At 41.8% G+C, this 20907-nt stretch overlaps 3 protein-coding genes across 5 annotated transcripts; 2 read left to right on the top strand and 1 right to left on the bottom strand.

Annotated features, from left to right (window-relative positions):
- Nucleotides 1-264: 264 nt before the first annotated feature.
- LOC107317233 (14 kDa phosphohistidine phosphatase-like) lies at nt 265-2841 on the top strand. 2 transcript variants are annotated; one of them, XR_001556779.3, is made up of 4 exons: nt 265-430; nt 640-764; nt 1451-1771; nt 2651-2841. XR_001556779.3 is itself a non-coding variant. In XM_015869679.3 (3 exons), the coding sequence occupies exons 1-3, from the start codon at nt 301-303 to the stop codon at nt 2741-2743; spliced, it is 348 nt and encodes a 115-aa protein (XP_015725165.1). In that variant the 5' UTR covers nt 265-300; the 3' UTR covers nt 2744-2841. The 2 variants fall into 2 exon arrangements, 1 of the variants encoding a protein (XP_015725165.1); XM_015869679.3 differs by lacking the exon at nt 1451-1771.
- Nucleotides 2842-5661: 2820 nt separating this feature from the next.
- On the bottom strand, nt 5662-7036 carry METTL18 (methyltransferase 18, RPL3 N3(tau)-histidine). The gene has a single exon (XM_085512009.1). The coding sequence runs from the start codon at nt 6747-6749 to the stop codon at nt 5778-5780; it is 972 nt and encodes a 323-aa protein (XP_085368135.1). The 5' UTR covers nt 6750-7036; the 3' UTR covers nt 5662-5777.
- On the top strand, nt 6879-20890 carry FIRRM (FIGNL1 interacting regulator of recombination and mitosis). 2 transcript variants are annotated; one of them, XM_015869672.3, is made up of 24 exons: nt 6879-7006; nt 7441-7480; nt 8181-8269; nt 8753-8857; nt 9388-9528; nt 10444-10606; nt 10963-11047; nt 11495-11633; nt 12029-12109; nt 12735-12799; nt 12936-13084; nt 13561-13669; nt 14178-14364; nt 14820-14902; nt 15004-15055; nt 15397-15486; nt 15988-16173; nt 16752-16874; nt 17984-18079; nt 18389-18502; nt 18885-18989; nt 19316-19396; nt 19921-20034; nt 20277-20890. In XM_015869672.3, the coding sequence occupies exons 1-24, from the start codon at nt 6908-6910 to the stop codon at nt 20460-20462; spliced, it is 2682 nt and encodes an 893-aa protein (XP_015725158.2). In that variant the 5' UTR covers nt 6879-6907; the 3' UTR covers nt 20463-20890. The 2 variants fall into 2 exon arrangements, with proteins under 2 accessions (XP_015725158.2, XP_085368129.1); XM_085512003.1 differs by lacking the exon at nt 6879-7006 and having other exon boundaries at nt 7059-7480.
- Nucleotides 20891-20907: the final 17 nt, after the last annotated feature.

The raw sequence follows: 20907 nt of genomic DNA, 5'->3' as shown, positions 1-20907 counted from the left end.
CAGCACTTTGGTCATTCATTTCTTTCCGCACAGTAATTATGCTAGCCTGTACCCAAAAAAAAGATAAGAGATCCCTCCCAACCTGAGCCACTCTATGGTTCCCTCTACTTCGCTAACGGTTTTGTTTGCTTGTGCTATGCCTCAGGTTTATAGATATGCCTCTTTCGTATCATAAACCACACCAGCTTCAGAAACTCACGTTAATAATGACGCGCTATCTGAGAGGAGCCGCTGGGCGGTGCTATGCGCGGCCGTTCCGCCCGCGGGCCCTTGCGTTAAGTCCCGTGTTGTGGGCCTGCCATGGCCGCGGTGCGGGACGTGGAGATCGACCCTGATGGCACATTTAAGTACATCCTGGTGCGGCTACAGCGGCCTGGCGGTGGGGAACAGCGTGACATCGTGCGGGGCACCAAGGCGGCCGAGTTCCACAGTGCGTGCCGGGCGGGAGCGGGGCCCTGAGGCGGGGAGAGCCGTGCGTCCCGGCTCCTCTCGCACCGCCATTTCCAAGCCCCACAAACCGCTTTTAGCCCACAGCCTTAATCACAGCTCGGGCCCGTCTCACGAGAGAAAACCCCTTTCGCCTTGGTTGTAAATAGCTGTCAGCTCTAGAGTTCTGACGGCTGTGTTCTCCTTGTGCAGATCACATCTTTGAGAAGGTAAATCCTGAGATGGAGAAGCTGGGATACGAGTGCAAGTGCCTTGGAGGAGGGAAAATTGATCATAATAGCAAAGAGAAGAAAATTAGGGTGTTTGGGATGTCTACAGTAAGTGCCTCTTGTATTCCTTTCCATCTCTGCTGTGCTGGGGGTTTTGTTTTATAATAAATACGTGTGTGGTAACAGAGTGTAAATGATCCAGGCAAGCTTTCCAGGGAATCCTTGTGAGGGAAAACAGTGTTTTAAAAGGCAGAAGACCAAAGCAAAAGGATCAGATAACATGTAACGGTAACTATGAAGAAGGCTAAAAGTGGAAATTAGCATTTCCTGGCTCTTAGTGCTGGAGCAGGAATAGCCTCTTTATAGCCACAGGGTCACAATCCACCTGGAGTGTGATCTTTGACTATGGAAATGCTGGCTGGCGGTTGACCAGCTGGGTTGTGAGTAGTGTGTGTGAGAAGGGCACACCCGGTGCACGTGGGGTCAGGTTTTCAGTGGGTGAAGATACAGCTGTGCACAGATCTGTTCTGAGAACAGAAGTGAATCTGAGTGTGGAAACCTGAATGTTTCTGTTCTGTGCGAGCTGCTGAGTCTTCTTATAAAGAAACTGAAGTGGTAACGTCCTGAATTTAGGAGATGTACTGTAGTCTGATTTTTGTGTTGCTCTGTGATGGAAGTACAGCTGCTTCTGTAGTAATGCTGTCAGCAAAGGTTCTTCCCTTTAATGTAGATTAGAATAAAATAGTTATCACTTTGCATTAAAAAGAATTCATTCCATGGTTCTCTGATTCTAGTATCTCTGGCTCTTCCATCCCAGCTGCTTCTGTGACTTGCTGCCTGGAACCATGTGAAAAAACCCACTACCTTAGGATTTGTGCTAGGAAGAGAAGACATTGGATAGTGCTTGCTCTACTCAAGTCTCTTGATTGTGGATGCCCATTATAATTGCATTCTTCGATGAGGCTTTGGCACCTGTGTTAACCAATTTAGCTGCCAATTTAGTGTTAGAAGCAGCAGTCAGCTCAACTTACAGATGAGCACAAGGTGAAAGCAGAGTTTTACTGCCAGGAGGGCTTCTGTTGAGTAGAGACCTGGAGATTTGAAAGACTTCAGCTGTAAGTCAGAAGTTGGCATATAAATCATTTTGATGCTTTTTCTTCACTTGGAGATTTGCTGTCAGACTCTAAAAGAAGATTGTCTTCTTGTTGGTTTTGTGGTTGTTTCTTTTTCTTAATGAAAACCAGAGAAACAGATTTCTTTTGAAGTAGATGCTGTGCTGTTATTTGCAAAGCTGAACGGGGCTCTTCAAAGCAGTTGCCGAAGCAAGAATGATCTGTAGAATTGCGATTTAAAATGAAAAATATAAACCAGCAGTATTTTTTAACATAGCTCCATTATCTGGTATTTTGAAGAGTTTGATGCGTTTCCTAATGCTTCAATTCCATTTGCGCAGCTTAAACACTAGTTTACTTCAGCTGTTCCTCCTGAGATAGAGCAAGTGATGAATTAATGTGATTGGTATTAATTGCTCAAGCGATCTTGAGCTTTTTTTTCAGTCTCCTGAGTTAACTCTGTTTCACTGAATGCTACTGGAAAAGGTGGAAATAATGGGTTTTTATTAGTAGACTGAAGTCTTTGATGGGGATAAACTTACAGTTCTGAAGTAAGAAATCAAGATTAGCGACTTCAGGCAGTCAAATAGTGGAAGTGAACCTTCTATCACAGCTCTTAGATTTCAGAGAAAGACTGAAACTGTAATAAATGATTTAAACAGAGTTAAAAATGAGATAAGTCATCTGATGGTGCTTTAGTTTGGAGCTGTAGTGGCTGAAGATTATTTGTGTATGAAATTATACCAGAGAGATAGCGAATGAAGAGTGAGTTCTTTGGTGACTAGAATAGTACTCAGATGTTCACACCTGTTCTGTTTTCCTTCAGCTGAGCTATGTCAGATGCTCATACATTGATGTGTGTCTCTTGCTCTTTTCTTGCAGGGCTATGGAAAAGCAGATCATTCGGTGACTGTGGAGATCCTGAAAAAAGTGTACACAGATTATGAAATCACATGGTCAGATGACAAGAAATAAATTGGCTACTTATGAATGTGACAAGCAGTTCAAATCTGGAAGCTTTCAGTGATTTGTGCTTCAATAAATACAATTGAGTGTATGTATGTTATCATGAACCCGGAGTATTGGACTCTGCTTTAATGTATAGTACAGTTAAGTAATCCTCAGGTATCTCTTACTTTGCTGATTGTTGCTTTGTGCAATGACTTCAGAAAGTGATTTTATGCCTGGTACTTAGTAACCAAGAATAGCATGCAAGGCACTAATCTGCAGCTTGAGCACTTCCTACTTCTATTTTCCTCTGGGCTTTTTTTCCCCTAACATTCAGTGCAATAACTGTAACGGATGCTATTTAGTTGGTGCCAGTATACAAAACTGATTTTCCTTCTTTTTTTTTTTTTTTTTTTTGGCCTTGTCATTTCCCAAAACCATCAGATGGTCTTCAGGAGGAAGTCATCAGTTAAGGGCGGCGCATGTTATAATAAACAGGGCTTTTAATTTAATTTCCTGAAACACTCTATGACAGACTTTAATGTTTCTCCCTGCAGTACTTACGAGAAAGACGTAATTTATACAGGATTTCTTATTGCAGTGACTCTCAAAAAGTAAGGGGATGGGGCAGGGGGAGAAAAGGAGAGACTTGAAATGAGCTGCAAATTGAGTTGCCAGTTGACCTCTTTGTTTCACAATAAAGAATTAGGGCTTGATAAAATGGTTTGTTATAAAAGGGGGCTTTGAGGGTCCTCTAAATTCTATTATTTTCTAATGTAATTTAACTTGGAAAAATGCTGTTTGCCCTACCTATTAAATAACATGTTTAAGTCAAGTAAGTGGAATATCTTTTTTATTCCAGATCATAAGTTAAAGCAGGAAACTGGTCACAAGGGCAGTGATGATTGTTGCAAATAGAGAAAGTCTTACTGGTTTTCCTAATCTAGGAACAACATTTTTACTAATGCTGAGACAGCAACAGAACAATGAACTCACAAAATTAGGTATTAGGTGTTGAATTCTGCTTCCTCTCGAGGTGTGTCTGCTGACTTCTAGAAGCAGAATAGAACCCATCTGCAGTTACAGAAATCTCAATGCTGATTACACCTGTGAAAAATATCCTATATTGATTCTCTTATAATTCTAAAATGGGAACTTAATTACAACGTGTTGGGTTTCTTCTTTTGTAGGTGTGTGATCACTGTGTGATTGTGGCTCTAGCAGTCTTCACTTGAAAGTCCTAAAAGATCTGATTCAGTATTTGCGTGAGAACTGAGCTGCTTGAGCAATCCATGAATAAAGTAAGGATGCTGAACGAAGGAATATTATTAAACCTGAGACAGGGTGAGTTTGATCAAGGAACATTTTCAAGAGGAAGCATTATAATTGAAGACTTTAAGTGCCTTCTTTATTCACCATAAGTACACGAGATTCTTGTTCATAACTATATTCATCTTTATAGGAAGCCAAGGTTTTATTTGTTCCTTTAGGTACCATTCTCTGAAACAGCAATAGACCCAGCAGGTGGTCAGTCAAATATGTGCCAGCAATGATTTGTCTTCAGGCTGAGGTATATAAAATAGCAAGTAGTAAATAGCAAGTTCCCATTTTTGGCAAAGAACTGTTAGCAGTACTTCACTGACCTGTGCCAGAGCTAAATCTTCTTTTTGTTCCCTTGTTCATAGTCAGTGTTGGTCCATCTTTGGCAGGTTTCAGTGCAGTCACAGCCATAGCACGGCTGACAGCATTTTTCCCTCTCTGCTATTAGAGGGCACTTCAGTAGTGTCCTAAGCATCCATTGAAGTAGTCTACTTATTTTTGTATCGTAAACAATTCTAGTTAAGACTCTTCAATAAAGTATGGGAAATCCTCTATGGCTATCTTAATAGCAGCACACTCAAAATAGGAACCTTGTAGTTGGCTTTCATACGCAGAAATGACAGGAACTTACTTTACGTAATACTCTGTGATTTAGATCACTGTTGTAACCGTTCCTTTTCCACCTTCTCAGATTGTCTTTTCTGCCTTGAGTTTATACAGTCTCCTCATACCCAGCTTACAGTGATGGTTGACTGTCTATAAGGTTTTATTTTTGCAAGGCCACCCAAGGTATTACTGCTGCAGTAAAGCATGCAGACAAGGAGTAAGATTGATGTAGTGGAGTCATTGAATAGATTTCTGTCCAGTTTAGTTGGGAAGAAATAACCCAGTGTTATTTGCTTTGTCAATTGTTGGTGATCCCAAACACTTGGCTGCAGATTTTGTAGTTCTTTAGTTTTGTTTGCATTATTTTATATAGTTTTTCATCAGCAACATACAAACATATGGTCTTGCCCCACTGTGAGCATCTTCAGCTGAGGACACAGAAGAGTAACAGACTTATCTGGAAGTTTGCTGCCCTGCCCAGCTGTTTAGAAGCCAGAAGAGTTATGATGGAGTTCAGCAGTGCCCCCAGCAGCCTGAAATTACAGTCATGGAAGAAGGCAGGTTTGTTAAGTGGGCTACAGTATGTGGGCAGTTGGTGACGGTCGTAAAGTCTTAGGAAAGAAAATGCCTCAGATGGTTAGCAGAGTACAAGCGATAAATACGATCGCATCCCCCTCTGGTGGCCAAATAGCAGAGCACACAGCTATGCAGCCTATTCTCAAATCGTTGGTGCTGTTAAATCGTAGCTGGGCTGGAAGTTGGCCCTTAAGAACTAATTGCACTATATTAGGGAGCTAAATGATCGCCCTCAGGCTGTGCTGGCACTGCTAAGGAATGTGTGTGAGAGTGAGAGAGACTGGGAACAGTGACTTGCTATTAAAACACCAATAACAAAATGGGCTGAAGAGATGATACTTTACGTGGCACTACACTTTTCTATGCAAAACAAGACTCAGAAGAGTCCTTCACTTCCAGTCAAGTGTTAGAATAGCTAGGAAAGAACAGCATTAACTCATCCATTTTGAATAACCCAGTACAATTTATTTATAAAATATATTTGAGGGTTAAAACATTTTGTCTTTATTAAGATATTTCTGGAGCACCACTGGAATTCAGTTTTAAGTGGAACTCAATTTTAAGTGGAATCTTGAAAGGCTATTTCTAAGACAAAGCGCTTTAGCCCTTCCTCAACTTCTTTCACTGTGCTGCTCCTAAACACCTTCCTCTCCTCAAGGAACTTTTCAAAGAGGTACGTACCCCCACCCACCCCAAAGTAATGCACTTTGCTGGCCAAATACACCCGGCCATCTTTAGCCAACAGCTGAGCCAGCGTATCATGCAAAGCGCCGTAATAGTCCGGGTTATAGATGGTCTCTGATGTGAGGATTAGATCGTATTTTATACAGGGCTTGCTGCTGCTCGACAGGAGCTGGCTGACTTCAGCCCACCCTCCAGAGAAGAACCTGCACTTGCTGAGCTCATCAGGCAGGGGCTCAGATTCCTTACGCCTCTTTGAAGGAGGCTTGATGTTCTTTCCATCCTCTTTGCTGTCCTTATTGCCATCGTTTATACAGTTAGCCACCACATTAGGCATGGTTATCTCCTCAATCACCGTGCTGTTGTAGTCCTGAAAGTGAACCTCCGCAGCATCTCCCTTTAAGGCGACTATTCCCAGCAGCCCAGCCCCGCACCCAAGATCCAGCACCGTCTTGTTGTTAAACCGGATCTCAGCCTCGGCAAGGAAATCCATGAGGTCATAGGTGCACTCCCAGATCTTCATCCCTCCCTCGTAGACTCCTGGGATGAGATCAGAGTGCGAAGAGACGCTTTTGGACACGATATCTTCCTCGTGGCTGCCATCTCGACACGTCATCTCCACCACAGCCATATTGACATAGTGCAGCCCCGATGCTGTTTCCAGGACCTTATTTCGCAGTACCTCGCTGATATCCTCAGGCACACGGTGCTCCTTGGCAGCTTTGATGCAGCCTTTTCTCTCTGGCTGTCTCTCGTCTTGCTGCGTTGGGGAACAGGGCTGTGTCTCATTGTCAGCACTGGGCTCTTTGCTTTCATCTTCATCAGGGAAAAAATTAAATCGAAAATCCATGCTTAAGAACAGCAGCCGCCAATGTTGGCTCACCTAACAGCGCATACACACACACATGGTTGGGCTTCCGCTTCCGTATACGCACGCGCTGTGAACAAGGAGGGCGGCCCCGGGTTGAGTTTTCCCGCCGCCGCCGCTGAGGGGAGCGGAGCGGTGCCATGTCCCAGACAGACCCCGAGCTGCTCCTCAGGGAGCTGGGCGGCTGGGACTGGGAGCTGTGCCGCAGGGAGCTGCCCGCCGTGCTGCCACGGCTCCTCATATCCTTCCTCAGGGGCGGGACTGACACTGGGGGCTGTGGGAGGAACCGGGGGGGGCCCATATGAGGTACCACGAGATGGCGGGGCTGGGCCGCCCTGCGCTGCTGAAGCGAATAGGTCTGTGGGTGGGTGCAGGGTTACGCTGAAAGTAGGTGCTGAACTTCACCAAAATAAAAGGCAAGAAATAGCCTGTGTCTCCTGTAGCACCTTAATTGCCTCTGTTCCTGACCCCCCAACCCCCCCATAAAATAAAAATCACGACAGAGCACACTCCTACATGATACAGAAGCGCTCTGATCTGTGGGTGCTGAGCAGCTGTGCTGGTTATGGAGCATCCCTTCAGTTTGTGGGGAGGGTGCAGCCCACACAGGTCAGAAGCCACAGCTGCTTAATCCAGCCTGACTGCAGATCCTGAGTCTCCTTAACACTTTTACTCTATGTATCAAGAGTCTGAAGACTGCACTGAGCACATCCGTAAGTAGCAGCCAGTTGGTTGCCTTTATGCTAAGGCTTACTGTGTTGCACGTATGTTATGAATTCTGCTCATACCTGTGACTGTCAGGGTCCTGAGCAATCCTGCACCTTGTGTGTTAGTGAATCATGCACTAAGCCTAAAGCCTCATTCCTAAAGCCTCATAAGCCATGCATGTAAGGCTGCTTTTTCTCTGCCTCTATTTGTGATTTTTAGGCTCCTGAAAGAGGGGTGTGTTGGTTGTTATCTTAAAGGTGGCCAAACCCTATCAGCTACTCCTGTGATAGTTGAGAGTGATCAAGAAGTGCTGAGATGCAGCTGTTTAGGTTAACATTCACTGCTCAGCTGTGTTAGCCAGCACATCAAACTATTGTAACTATCTGACATTAAGAATATGATAATTACCAGTTGTGTCTAGGTGCCAGACTGTGGGTAAACAACTGTAATTGGCCTTCACCCAAGTATAGGCCAATGTGATGCTGTTACTTATGGTTTTATGCATGTTGGAGCTGTTATTGTTACTGTTTTTTTTTAGCTACTGTGACATATGTAATAAGTGACAGGATAGGTTTCTTCTCTCAGAATCAGATACCTGATCTGTTTCTGTTCCACACAGTTCTTTTTTTCCCTCTGTTCAGTACCTATATACTTTGATAAACACATGTTTTTTCAATAATATCTTTGAAATGTTCTGCTTTGCAGGTGTTTTGAGGATCCTGACTGAAATGTTTTTGCCTCATATCAGCCTTGGAGATTTGGAACAAACATTTTTCTCTAAAGTATTACCTAAGGTATGCCACCTTCAATTGAACGCGACGTTTCCCATCAGTGCAATACTGAAAACCTGCTTAGAATACACTGTCTCTTCTTTTGAAGGCTCACCAGGGAATCGATACTTTGCATGCAAACCTGAAATACATACTTAGCATTTAAAAGCTTAACAGTATTGCTGGATTGCTTCTGTGATTTTTACCATTCTTTACAGTGGGGAGAGGATTGAATGGTGTCCTGTTTTCTATACTTAGCAATAGAATAGCTTTTTTCTTTCTTTCTTTTTGGGAAGTTTGGGTTTTTTATAAAACATCCACAGTGGGGAATTTCACTTGAGGCCAGCTCTTACCATAAATAAGCTGAAAAACCCAACATCTTGGTAGCCTATGACCCCGGTCCAAGGAAGCACACAGATATAGAAGGGTGTTACAATTTATTTTGTATAATAAATAAATAAATAATATTTAAGTTATGTGATTTTTCTTTTTCTTTTCTCCTGATAGACTCTACAGTTATATGATAAACTGATGTATGAACTCTCCAGCGAAGCCAAAGGATTAACTGGCCAGAATACAGAGTTATGCGGTACTGTAAGGAATCTTTTACAGGCAAGTCCTTAGTGCTTAGATTTTACTGAAGAAATTAACTGATTTTGAGTGTTTATGCTACTTTCTAACTAGCTGGTAAGAATGTAATCCAAACATCACTGCAATTGAAGTTCAGTTAAAATGTTATGAATTATCTGATTAGCTTTAGCCTGTGATGGTAATCAGAATGTAAAGAAAATAGCTAATTCTGCATAGTTTCTAATGCAAATGGAGTGTGATTCTTTGTATTTATAGACCAAATGTGGCAATTATTGTTACATCCAGTTAAGAGTTTTAAGATGTTTACTAAGTAGAGAACAGTAGCAAAAGGAAGTAGGAAGCTTTCAAAGAGCATTTGGTATCAGATAAAGCGTTGCATTTCTTGATATTCTATAGACCTTTATTGGTCTTTAATAAACTACTTACGGATGCAAATAGCAGCGAACTTTGAATGTCATAAACCTAAGAGCAATTCTGCTAAGAAAGGATGCTTCTGACATTCTTGCAGGAGTTGAGAAGCATTAATTATGGTTGTTTCTTCTTAATTTAAGACCATAGTGCAGCTCTTGGAAACTCTGACCAGTTGTGTGCGGTACATCTGCACTCTGCAGGAGTGTGTGCCCTTGGAGAGTATCCGCACCCTTCCATCCTCTGTTCTTTATGTAATAAAGAACACGTTCACACACTGCAAGGTAGGCCTGCATTAGAAGGAGAAATATTGTCTTACTGATTGCTTTCTGAGAAATTATGCCTTTATGAGAAGATCCTGTTTCAAAATAATATTGCTGTAGGATTGATTTCTATTGCTATTAAATCATTTACAGCATGTACAAGTAAAAAAGTTATTTTACATCTGTCTGTCCAGCAATTTGTAGCCGGTAGTGGCAGGGATAGGCTGTGCTGCTTCTGCAATTGCATCGGTGTCAGTTGAACACTCTGCTTATGAATGTAGGCTGTGACATCTGTGCACTTCTGTTAGCTGCAGGATTTTTCAGAGCTGCAAATGATGATGAACATGTTGCTGCTTGCCTTATTTGTGTGTTCCAAAGTGGGTTGAAAGTTGAAAGGAGTACCCTCTTATTAGTTACAAGGAGGAACATGTATCAGCTTCAGATATGCACTTTTAGATGCAACAGTAATTCTCACTTAAACAGTGAAAATGAAACAAGGTTATTGTAAGGACACATCAGCTTTTGGTGAGCCTTCATTTTCACTGTTCATTTTTTGTTTCTTACTGGAAAATTTACAGCCAGATTTGAACCTTTCATTTACCAATTCTAATTCTGAAGTTTGGGGAAATATTTGGAATTCTAGTTCCTTTGGTCTACGGCTGTACTATTTATTCAGAAAAACAATCTTAGCTTCATGAATCTAATGCTGATACAAAGACAACTGAACTCACTACAGCCAGGTGACTTCACTAGCTGTTGATCAGGCTGCGAAGGTGAATAGCATTTTATATTTAGCAAGCAGGTGTTGGTATCAGGAGCTGCAGATCTAGCTGAGTATTGAGTAAAAGTAGGTACACTGATGTTTTGTTCTTTTTGAAGGATCAGTCTTTGATTCCTGAACTTGTTTTTTAACGTCTTCTTCCCTGTTTCTTACAGGATAGTGAATCAGTGTACTGTGGGCATCTGCACTTGATTTCTGACCTCCTGCAAGCCATGTTCAAGGAAACTTACTCTTTGCAGAAACAGCTGATGGAGCTGTTTGATCAGATTTCTGTGGGGTCCGCATCTACTGAAGGTGACATCACAGATATGGTGTCAGGTACAAGTGGATCTAGAGTCTTTGTTAGTTCTGCTCAGTCTTTTTTGTTTCTTTATTTCTATAGGAAGTGTTCTTGAATCTTTGAGCATGGTTCTGAGCATGTCCTGCTCAGTCCTGACCAGCCCTTCAGAAGGCAGCATTTTGCTGCTTGAAACCCTGTGTGTGAGATGGGGAATGTTGAATGTGTTTGATTGAAAGGGGCATCCCTAAGCACTGAGCCGTTCTCCTGATCCTGAGCCAGTGTGGTGCTATTCTCTACTGTTTGTGATTGCTTTTGTTTTCCTAGCAGAGAACCCTGTCTGTGAAATTACGACTCTGCTTTAACACAGCTGTTGCTATTCTTATTTCCTTCTTAGTAATTCACACTGTGCTGGAGATCTGCTCTGTCATTTCCAATATGGACCATGCTCTTCATGCCAATACGTGGAAGTTCATAATCAAGTATGTCTATAAACTCCTGAATTTTATTGCAGTACAAGTAGACCATAACTCCATATAACCAGAGTTTCACTAGTCTTACAGTCAGAGTTTCAAATGAAATGGGAATTAGATAACTCAATTTCTTGGAAAATTTAGCTAGTAAGTAGAATTAAATGCACTGTCAGTGAGAACAGGAGTCATGCATGAAGACATGAAAGAAGCTTGACTTGAGCATCTGAAATAGCTTTGTCTGAATAAATAGTCTTAAGAGGTCTGACGTGCAGTTTTGTCGATGTTTCTGACTTAAACTGTGCCATCTTGTGCTTTCACATTGCCTGCCCTCTGTGCCTCTGTCATGGCTATGTGGTATACACTGACTCAAACAGAAGAATTAGCTGTTTGGGTTTGTACTACTTTAGTGTGTGATCACTTGTGACAATTAAACATCTGATTATAATCCTCTTTTAGACAAAGCCTGAAGCACCATTCTCTGCTGCAGTGCCATCTGAAACACAGTGACATCCTCAGTGGTCTGTGCAAAGATACTCTGCTTTCTTTTCACTCCAGTTTACAACTAGCTGAGGAAATGAAGATGGCTGACATTCAGGTAAATTAAAAGGCTTCCAAAGCTGCCACTGAGCTTCTGGAATATAAATTCACTGTGCTTATTTGTTTCAGTGTGGTGGGCAGAATACCTTGTTCTTTTGAAGCCATGTGAAAATCAGTGCTCTTGACTTCATTTGTATTGAGATGCAGAGGCACTGGGAACAAGTTCTCACCATTTTCTATGGGAGTTTTTTTTATCACCTAAACTGGTGATACCCCATGGTCAACCAAAAGGCAGCATTTCAGTTAATGAAGATTTCTAAAGTTTGTCTCCCATTGCTGCTGAGTCTGTAGAGAGTCAAGTGTGAAATGGGTTTTGAGCACTGCTAGCAATTTAAACTTCCTCTGGATCCTTTTAGTCTGTAGTTGAAGTTTTAGAACTGTTCTTTCAAACAGGATGGCACTGACCTCAGGCTGTTCCAGAAGACTGTCAAACTGTGCAGATTCTTTGCCAATTCCCTGGTATACTACACCAAGGTAGGATTTATTATTTGAATTCTATGGTGGTGTCAGATTGAAGCCAGCATACTTTAACATGCAGCACAGTCTAATGGATTGAATGCAGTATTAATAGTAAGAAATGCCTCTGTACTGATACCAGCTCTGACACTAACTTCCTCCCCTCTCGGTTGCTATGTTTAAGTTTCCTCATTAGTAGAAAGGATGCTGTAGGACGACCCATTTTTACAAAGCGTGTGAGATGATTTTGCTCTAGGAGATGCAGTGGTTGTGTGCTCTGCATCCCCTTTGTCCCATGGGGTAAAAGCAGGGGTTTGATTTTAGCACACTGACTGGATGAGACAGCCTTACAGTGTACATCGGAGCATTTAACACATGGCTGTTATAACTGTTCTTACTATTTTTGTAAAAATAAGTCTAGAAATGTCATTATTTTCAGTAAATTATATAAACATGCATGGTAATTAAATAATAAGCTATTCCTGGGATGGTTTTGTACTTGTTTTGTGCTGTGGACTGTTAGAACTTGATCTGTTTTTGCATGCATAGTACTTCACAAACTAATGTAGCAGAACAGAAGGAAAACATATTTAATTGTGTCTTCTGTAATTAAAGTGCCTTTCAAAATTAATGACTTTTGCAGGAATTTCTTCCTTTTCTGTCTGATTTATGCTCGCAGTTGCATCAACTGTTCCTTCAGATATACAGGTAAGTGAAATTCAGAACAACTCCAGTTCTCCCCAGAGCAAAAGCTTTTATTATTGTGATGCTTATAAGAATTTCCTTCCCTAATCCACTGAAATGCCACTGAGAATGTTTGGTTTTTTTTTTCTTCTTTCCTCAGCAAATTTCCTCCCAGTCTTTATGCTCCAGCAATCTCAGAGGTACATCAGGATGAAATATCACGGGTTTTTCTTGTGGCTCTAGATCCTCTCATCACTCAGCTTCTTCCCTTTAGCCCTTTCATGGAGCAAGTGCTAAGGGACACCTCAGGTGTGTTTAAAACACAGCTACCACCAGTACAGCGATATGCAGCTATGTGTGAAGGGTTACATGGTTGGTATGGTTACTTTCTGGACCACACTGGCTTGCTTCTCTCCCTACACATGTGCTGTGATCTTGTGGTTATCACCACACACACAGAAGAAAACTTTGGGCATTCGGTGTTTGAAGCATCCAGTGCCATCAAGGAGATAGGAAGCACAAGGCACATAGATTGTAACTCTTTGCAGCAATATTACTGTATTTTAGCTCTTAATGGATAAAGTATATTGCATTTATTTTCACTTCAAACACAATGTAACATTGTTTTTATTCTGAGTGTGTCTATATGAGACTTTGGATTCTTTTACTGAGAACTTCTTTGCATTGCTGGCTCTTCATCTTCTGCCAGCTGCTTAAAAGCTCATTTGAGCACCATATCTAATTATCAGGGTGACTAATAGCACATTTCAAAACCAATTCTCCAGGTCTCCCTGCTGAGCAGCAGCTGCCCCAGTGTCTCCTTCTGATTACCATCATGGACAAGCTGTCTTGTCAGCCTGAAGATGTGCAGACTCTCTGGAACACGGGAAAACGGTACCAAAAATGTTTCCATTGTAATTCTTCCCTAGAGGGATCAGTCTGTGCAGGCAATGGGGATCAGTTGTTAAAATTTCCCTCACAGTTTTGTAAAATTTGATGTCCTTATGCTGGGAAAAACAAGACCTGATGTTCTGCTTCGGGGCTGAAGGATACAGATCAGAAATATGATGATCGTTGTCCTTTTCAACGCATTCCATGATTCTATGAATATATTTGTTATTTCAAGAAGGGGATGATACTTAGACTACGTTCAGAATAAAGAAAGAGAGAGGTATATAATGTTGACACTTTGCTAAGTTAAAATCTTGCATTTTTATGCCTGAATGCTCTAATAGTCTTTGTAAATAGTGTTTGTGAAAGAGGAAGGCAGTCAGAAATACAAATCTAGCATATAAATAAAGCACTGAGGTGGTGTTTGCAGGATTTGGGTCTTGGCTGTCTGTAACACAACTGTTGCCATTTTTCTTCCTTCCCCTTTTCCTCCTCACTCCCCCACCCCCAGCCTGTCTTTTCTCTCAGCTCTTTTCCAGAGCTTCCAGCAATGTTCTGCAGAGCTTTCTCTGCCTGTTTGTTTGCCAGAAGTGATCAGTACAGGACAGCCAGAAGTCCGCATCACCCTGTACCACTATGTCTGTGTCCATCTGTGCTCCTTCATTGCTTCCACACTCCCATCACAATTTCCTCATCTGGTAAGACTGATGTTGCTTATCATCTTTTCAGCCGTTGTGATGTGGAGATAATATTTTTAAGATAATGAGTTCTGTCTAATTATGAAGCTGAAGAAATGATTGAGAAATGAAATTGGCAAAAAAATGGCACTGCAGTTGTTTAAATGTGAACATATATATACACACACATAGCAGCTGCCTTGCAAAGAAGAGATGTGCATCATGAATTACTTTGGAAAACCGGGGCATCTTCAGCTCCTTGTAATGAATATATGCACATGTTCCAAGTATGCAAAACTCAAGGCGTAACTGCTGGGTTAATCTTGTAGTTGAATAGAAAGCACGGCAACCAGCTGTTAGAATATTTCCAATTGGATAAGCTGTAAAGCCTACTGTGCTAGTTAATGGAGTAATAGTAGTAGTGGGGCTGCAATTTGTTTCTGCTTGAATTTAGATCTAGAGTGTTTTTTCCTCAGGAACACGCTCTGCTGGATGCTGTGCTGGGCTCTAGTATGATCACGTCTCTACTAGCAATGGATTCATGGTGCTTCCTTGCTCGGTGAGAGATTCTCATTACAAGTCAAGCAGGATTCCACAGATCCAGTTAGTTCTGTTGCATGAGAGACATTGTTTAACTTATCTCCCTTTCTCACATTTCAGGTATGGAACAGCTGAACTGTGTGCTCACCACTGCATGGTGATTGCTCACTTGGTAAGACTCACAGTGATGTTGGCAATTCAGCACTGTTTCTAACCCTGGTTCTACTGCAAATTACTAAATCACCAAAGATGAGAGTTGAATGGTTCTTATCCAGATCCAGAATGGAGATGACTTTATTTCCTCATACTGGGCTAACAATTAAGCAAAAGCAGTACTGTGAAAATACAAAGCTATTTAGCTCGTGTTTCTGACATGTCCTGCATTGTTTTATGTAATGTTACTATTGTGATCTCATGTAGCAGTTCTTGGAACATTCAGTATAGAACTCATTTGCTGAGTGGTGATTTTTTTTCTTAATTTAATTAAATTCATTTCCTATTATCCTAATCCAGATAAAGTCGTGGCCCAATGAGTGTTACCAAGTCTCAGTCTTGGGTGTTCTGCTGAAACGTATGCTGTTCTTGATGGCTCCAGATCATCAGGCAAGTATAGCACCAGCACGTGTCTTTAATGAAGAGCTTTGAATCAGAGGCCTATGTTCAAAATATCTTCCTACTGTCCTTCAGAAATGTCAGGATGTTGAGTGCTCACTGGTGTATATTTGTTAGTGGATCCTAATTTGCCCAGATGTGCTCTTCAAAGCAAGGCAGGCGTTTACACTTCTCTGTTGTGGCACACTCCTCTAATAGTGGCGCACAATAGTGTGTCAGTGAAGTCCTTTTTTGGCTAAGAATGGAAAGAGCACATCTCCCTGATTAATGGAAACCGTACTTCTGTCACCAAAATTGTACATGGTCATACAGTCTGATTTGTAGTCATCACTTCTATTCATTTAATAGAGATTATGATGAAGAGTATTTCTAAAGCAAGTAGGAAGTGTTTTGCTTGTTGGCTTCACAGCTTTTTGACTTATTAAATTCTCTTCTGGTCTAGTTAGTTCATATTATTTTATGAACTAATGAATTTTGTGTTTTTATTTATAGGCGGAATTTGCTCACAAATTTCTCCCGGAAGAAGTGGAGAACTTGGCTGTGTGGCAGCACGTGTCCCTCAGAGCCATGAACCCTGATCTTGGGAAGCGAGTGGTGCAGGGGCTCTGCATGGCAGCGCTGTCACAGTGCAGGCGGTGGCTGAACAGCAGGCGTGCGTGGGGAGAGCTCCAACCTGTGGTAAACGAGATTTGATTCTCTTTGTGAAAGGGTATGAACTCTGCGTTACCTGACTATGAGGAAGCTGTGGCTGTTGCTTCAGTTTTATTCTTCTATCTGCTGCACAGCTTTTTTTCTATACCTAATTAGCAAATGCATAATCAAGAACACTAATTGTAGCATTTTTTACTGTATGCAGTGCCTTAGGGGCTTTACTCTGAGGGTGATAGCAGAGATCTCATGGTTTATTTGTTGCTCTAGTTGCTATTTGCTCTCTGGGTGAACAGATGTGCACCTCTTTGCAATTTTCAGTTTATACTGTGTTATAAAACTACTTCTGAAGTCTGGATGGTTTGATGTGGAATCAAATCTGAAAGATGCTTGCTGGTCTCCCTGGCAAAACGAAGAGAGAGAGAACCCAGTTTCCACACAAAGTACCAGCTGCCGGCTTTCTCCTGGCCGTGCAGCTATCAGCAATAGCACCATCTGAGCTCCCACAGAAGCTATTGATTAGGCTTCTTGCCATCTTGTATCGTTTTAGATACTTAATGTGAACCTGGGGTTTTTGTTTTACCTACACAACCTCTTTTTCCTACTAGAACTCTGCCCTTTCTGTCTTGCTGGTTGCCTGCAATTTTTCTGGTGATGCTTTGGAGGCAGAACTTCAGGCATCTATTTTGGGAGTGCTCGGTCAGTTCTGGACTTTCCTTCAGGCTAAGCAGGTGAGAGGATTTACTATTCTCACTGTGGGAGGCTGCTGCTGTTTCAGCATCTCTGTTACTAAGTTGTTTTACTTGGGTTGGACCATTTCTATAAAGCACAATGTAACTGTTGCCAGGTGGTTTGTCTGATAGACAGGCTTGTGCTCTAGGAAATAGAGTTTGAGTTTTCCCAAATGTATGGCCCCTCCCTGCTGCATCTGTCACTCAGTGTCAGACTCACTTAACAAGAAGTCTGAAATACCTCGTTCTGATTCATCTCAATTACATGTTTGGCTTATGCTAATGTCTATTAGAAAGTGAACAAAACCCATGGTGTGATATTGCTTAGCACAGGGAAGCCTACAGAGCTAATAACTCACCTCTCATATTTGAGAACGGGGGTGAAGTGGTCTCCCCCTTGTGACTGCATATTTAACCATTTGTGTCTGCAGCTGGAGTTAAACAAAAACCAGATTTGTCACAGTTACTACTCCAGGTTAAAAAAACAAGTTAAAAAACTGAAAGAGAGGAGTTGAGAAGTGTCAGCAGTGTGCCCTTGAGAAAAAGAAAGCTGATAATAGCCTGGAATGCCTCTTGGGAGGACTGTTGCTAGCAGGCTGAGGGAGGTGATGCTTCTCCTCCTCTCAGCATTGGTGAGGCCACCCCTGAAGCTGCACTCCCCAGTCCAAGAGAGAGATGGAACTCCTGGAGAGGATCCGGTGAAATGCCACAAAGGTGATCAAGGGAATGGGGTGACAGGGAGCTGGAGCCGTTCAGCCTAGAGATGAAAAGTTTTGGGAAGATCTTTTCAAGGTACACAATATCAGAAGGGAGGGTGTGAGGAGCCACTCTCTGTTATTTGCTTACGTTGGTGAGCGGAGGAAGAAAATGAAAGACCATTAAGAAAGACCATTAGTAAAAATCTGAGGAAAAGGTCTTGAAAAATACAACTACTTAGCAAGAAATGGTATTTGTATTTCTATTTAATCTTCTCTTCTGCTGCTTGTGATGTATTAAGTGTGTAGTTAGGCTAAGAATTTAAGAATGCTACTGCAAATTGTTGAGGTTGTTATTCCATGAATTAAAATACACTGATAATGCATTTGCTAATATCTTGTGGTTTGTTGAAGGTCTCAGATGAGCCATGTCTCCAGCAAACACTGTGTTTATTGCTTCATCTTCTGGAGCTTTTCATCCAGGCGTTAGATGCTCAACTAATTAGCCAGGTAAGGGAAACAACAAAAAATTATAAGCAATTTGCTTCATTAAGCTTGTTCTTTGTGATTTAATGACACCTCAGAGTTATCGCATGGCTTGGTCTTCATGCATGGAGATTCCTAACTTATTTATTCTTCCTTGATTGCTTTCCTGTTTTGTAAACCAAGTGTGCGTCACTTTGGTTAATACAGCTTTTAGGAGTAGCATCGCTTCGTGTGATAACAACTTTTTCCCCGCTGGTTTTCCTCAAGCAATAACACACCTCCTTTTGTTTACAGTCCCAATTCATTCTGTGTGCTGGGCTTTGTTTTCTGCAGGTATTTTCCCTGCTGTCTTCCCTTCTCCGGTTGGATCCCCCTGATCACGTTCGTCTGGCAATGCTGGATTTTCTCTCTTCTATAGGGAAGGTGTTTATACCACAAGAAGTACAGGTAATAATAACAGTGGTTTTACTTGGTCTTTAGACCAAGATTTTCAATTATTTAAATATAAAAGGTTGAGTTAAATACATACAGCTGTGCCATGACTTAATCATCTTGGAGATTTACTTTTCATTGGCACTCTGAGTGCATGTAAGATGCTTTATTTATTTGCTTGTTGCTTCTCACAGGTAATTAAGAAAGGACTGATGTCTGAGACCCCAAAAGAAAGCATTTCTCCTCCTTTATGGAAATCTGTTGCCAGACAGAGCAATATTACTCTCACATCTCACTAACCTGTGCCTTGAGCTTAGACCAGTCCTTTAATAGGTAAATCACGCTGGTAAGGTATAACTAACTCCTAGTAGCTGACAGATATTTGGTCCTTTTCCAGAGGCAAGTTGTACCCCAGCTGACATATTTGTTTGCTTCTCTGCTGGCTGACCAAACCTGGTTGGTTCATCAGCGCGCGCTGGAGGCATTCAGACACTTTGCAGAGGTGAGCACAGCACAGCTGTGGTTGTACACAGCTTTGGTCATACGGGGATTATTCCATCTTAAACGTTTGCTGCTCTTCACTGGAAACACTGGATCTTAATTACAAATGCTATTGCACATAAGTCAAACTCCTGATGCCATTTCCTGTGATTTCAGGAGCTAGAAGTGATTGAAAACAAAAGTTGGCTGTTTAGATTGGTTACAACAAGGTTGTTCAAAATACTTTGTCACCAGAAAGTTCTTCTGAGATTGTCACAGAAACATTTTTATCTATTTCTTTGTTAATACAAAATGTACTAAAGAACTATTACCCAACATTTCTGACAGGAAACAGTCCATGAAGATGTTGTTCCTCAGTGCCTTAATTCTGAAGAAATAAAGAATAAAGTTGTTGATTTTATGGCTAAGGTACGTTGTTGAACCTGTTTACTGTTTTCTTAGTTGATGATGCACGTATCCATGATTTATGAACCTGGCTTCACTGCCACACCTGTAGGTTTGGGCTATGACTATGTCCATGCCATCATCTACAGGCGGATGAAATAGCTGAGTTTAAATTAATAAGTTGTCCTGTTAAGCTGGGATCTGCTTGAACTTTTCTATTTGCTTAAATCATTAGGATTAACAAATGTTATTTCTATGTACGGTGTTCTGCCAGGACTTCTCAATTTTGATTTCAAATGCTTTGCGTTTCCCTCAGGAAAAAAAGAATAAATGGCAGAGCTGCAGTTACTGTTGCAGGCAAATAGGGTGTCTATGAAAAGACAGTGATTTCATCATACTGCATCGTTCCCTTCTTTCTTTTCTCTTGGATCAGCTTCTGTAAACTCACACATTCAGATTACTTCCCTAATTGTTCTGGTACTTGTTAGAACCGCTGAAGGCTGGTAATGACTTCTGGTTTGTTCCCTCTCCTGTGACTTTCTCCCTAGGTAAGGCAAGGCGAAGAGACAACAGAAGCGCGTATAGAACGGCTGAAACAAGAAAGGATTACATGTGGTGCACACCTCATGAGAATGGCTGGAGAACTGGAGTCAACGGGAGAGGTATGTGAGCTGCTTTAAACTGGTTCGACTCTATTGTAGATTTCTGGGAAGTATCTGAAGATCTTCAAGTCAGCCTTTGCTGCCCTCCATGTTTCAGGAACAAAAGGCTGTGTGCAGTCAGAGCTCTCATGAGACAAGGAAGTCTCCTACAGCTTTCCATCCTGAGGGTTTCTTGCATTTGGGTGGGTACTGCTCGCCTCTATAAGGGATTAAGAATGTCTATCGCTTACTTAAATCTGCAGCCTCTGCCAAAACGAGCGTGCCACCCCCCGTCTGAAGAGCAGTACAAGGCGGCAGTAGGCACAATGGAGGGGGCAGTGGAGGCTGTGAAGCTGCTGCTGCAGAAAGGGTCACCCCCTGCATGGGTAGCAGTGAAACTGGAGGCTTTACATACAGCTATAGCCATCCTCAGGGACAGCGTACGGTAAGATGGCGATGGAGTCTGAGAGATGCTGGAACATTTCAGCTCTCTGTTGTGAGAGAACTGATGCCTTGTTTGTACCGTGGCTGCTGGAGAAGGAAAAAACTGTGACATGAGGTGATGCTCTGCTGCACTGCTAAGTCTTGGTTAATATCCCCCAATGAACTGAGGCCCATCTTTCATAACAACTGTCTGGATGAGGAATATGTTTTAATGGGGACACAACTGTGCATCTGAGTTGTACTTTAGTACACTGCCACTGTGCAGCTCACTCATTTACAGCTCCTGTACGATGATAAATGTTTCATGAAACTGTATTTTGGATTTTGATACATTTGAATCCGTTGTGAAGGTAATAGATACAGTTGTTCCTGTCACACAGGGGTGAGCAGTGGGTGTTTTGCGTTCATTATAAAATACACTTAAAAATAACAATTTAAAGGCTCTATGCT

The sequence above is a fragment of the Coturnix japonica genome, chromosome 11 (assembly GCF_054131305.1).
Source record: "Coturnix japonica strain WE chromosome 11, WE-NBRP24, whole genome shotgun sequence".
NCBI classification, from domain to species: Eukaryota; Metazoa; Chordata; class Aves; order Galliformes; family Phasianidae; genus Coturnix; species Coturnix japonica.
Note: the sequence above shows the minus strand (reverse complement) of the source record. Positions and strands in the feature narration are given on the sequence as shown.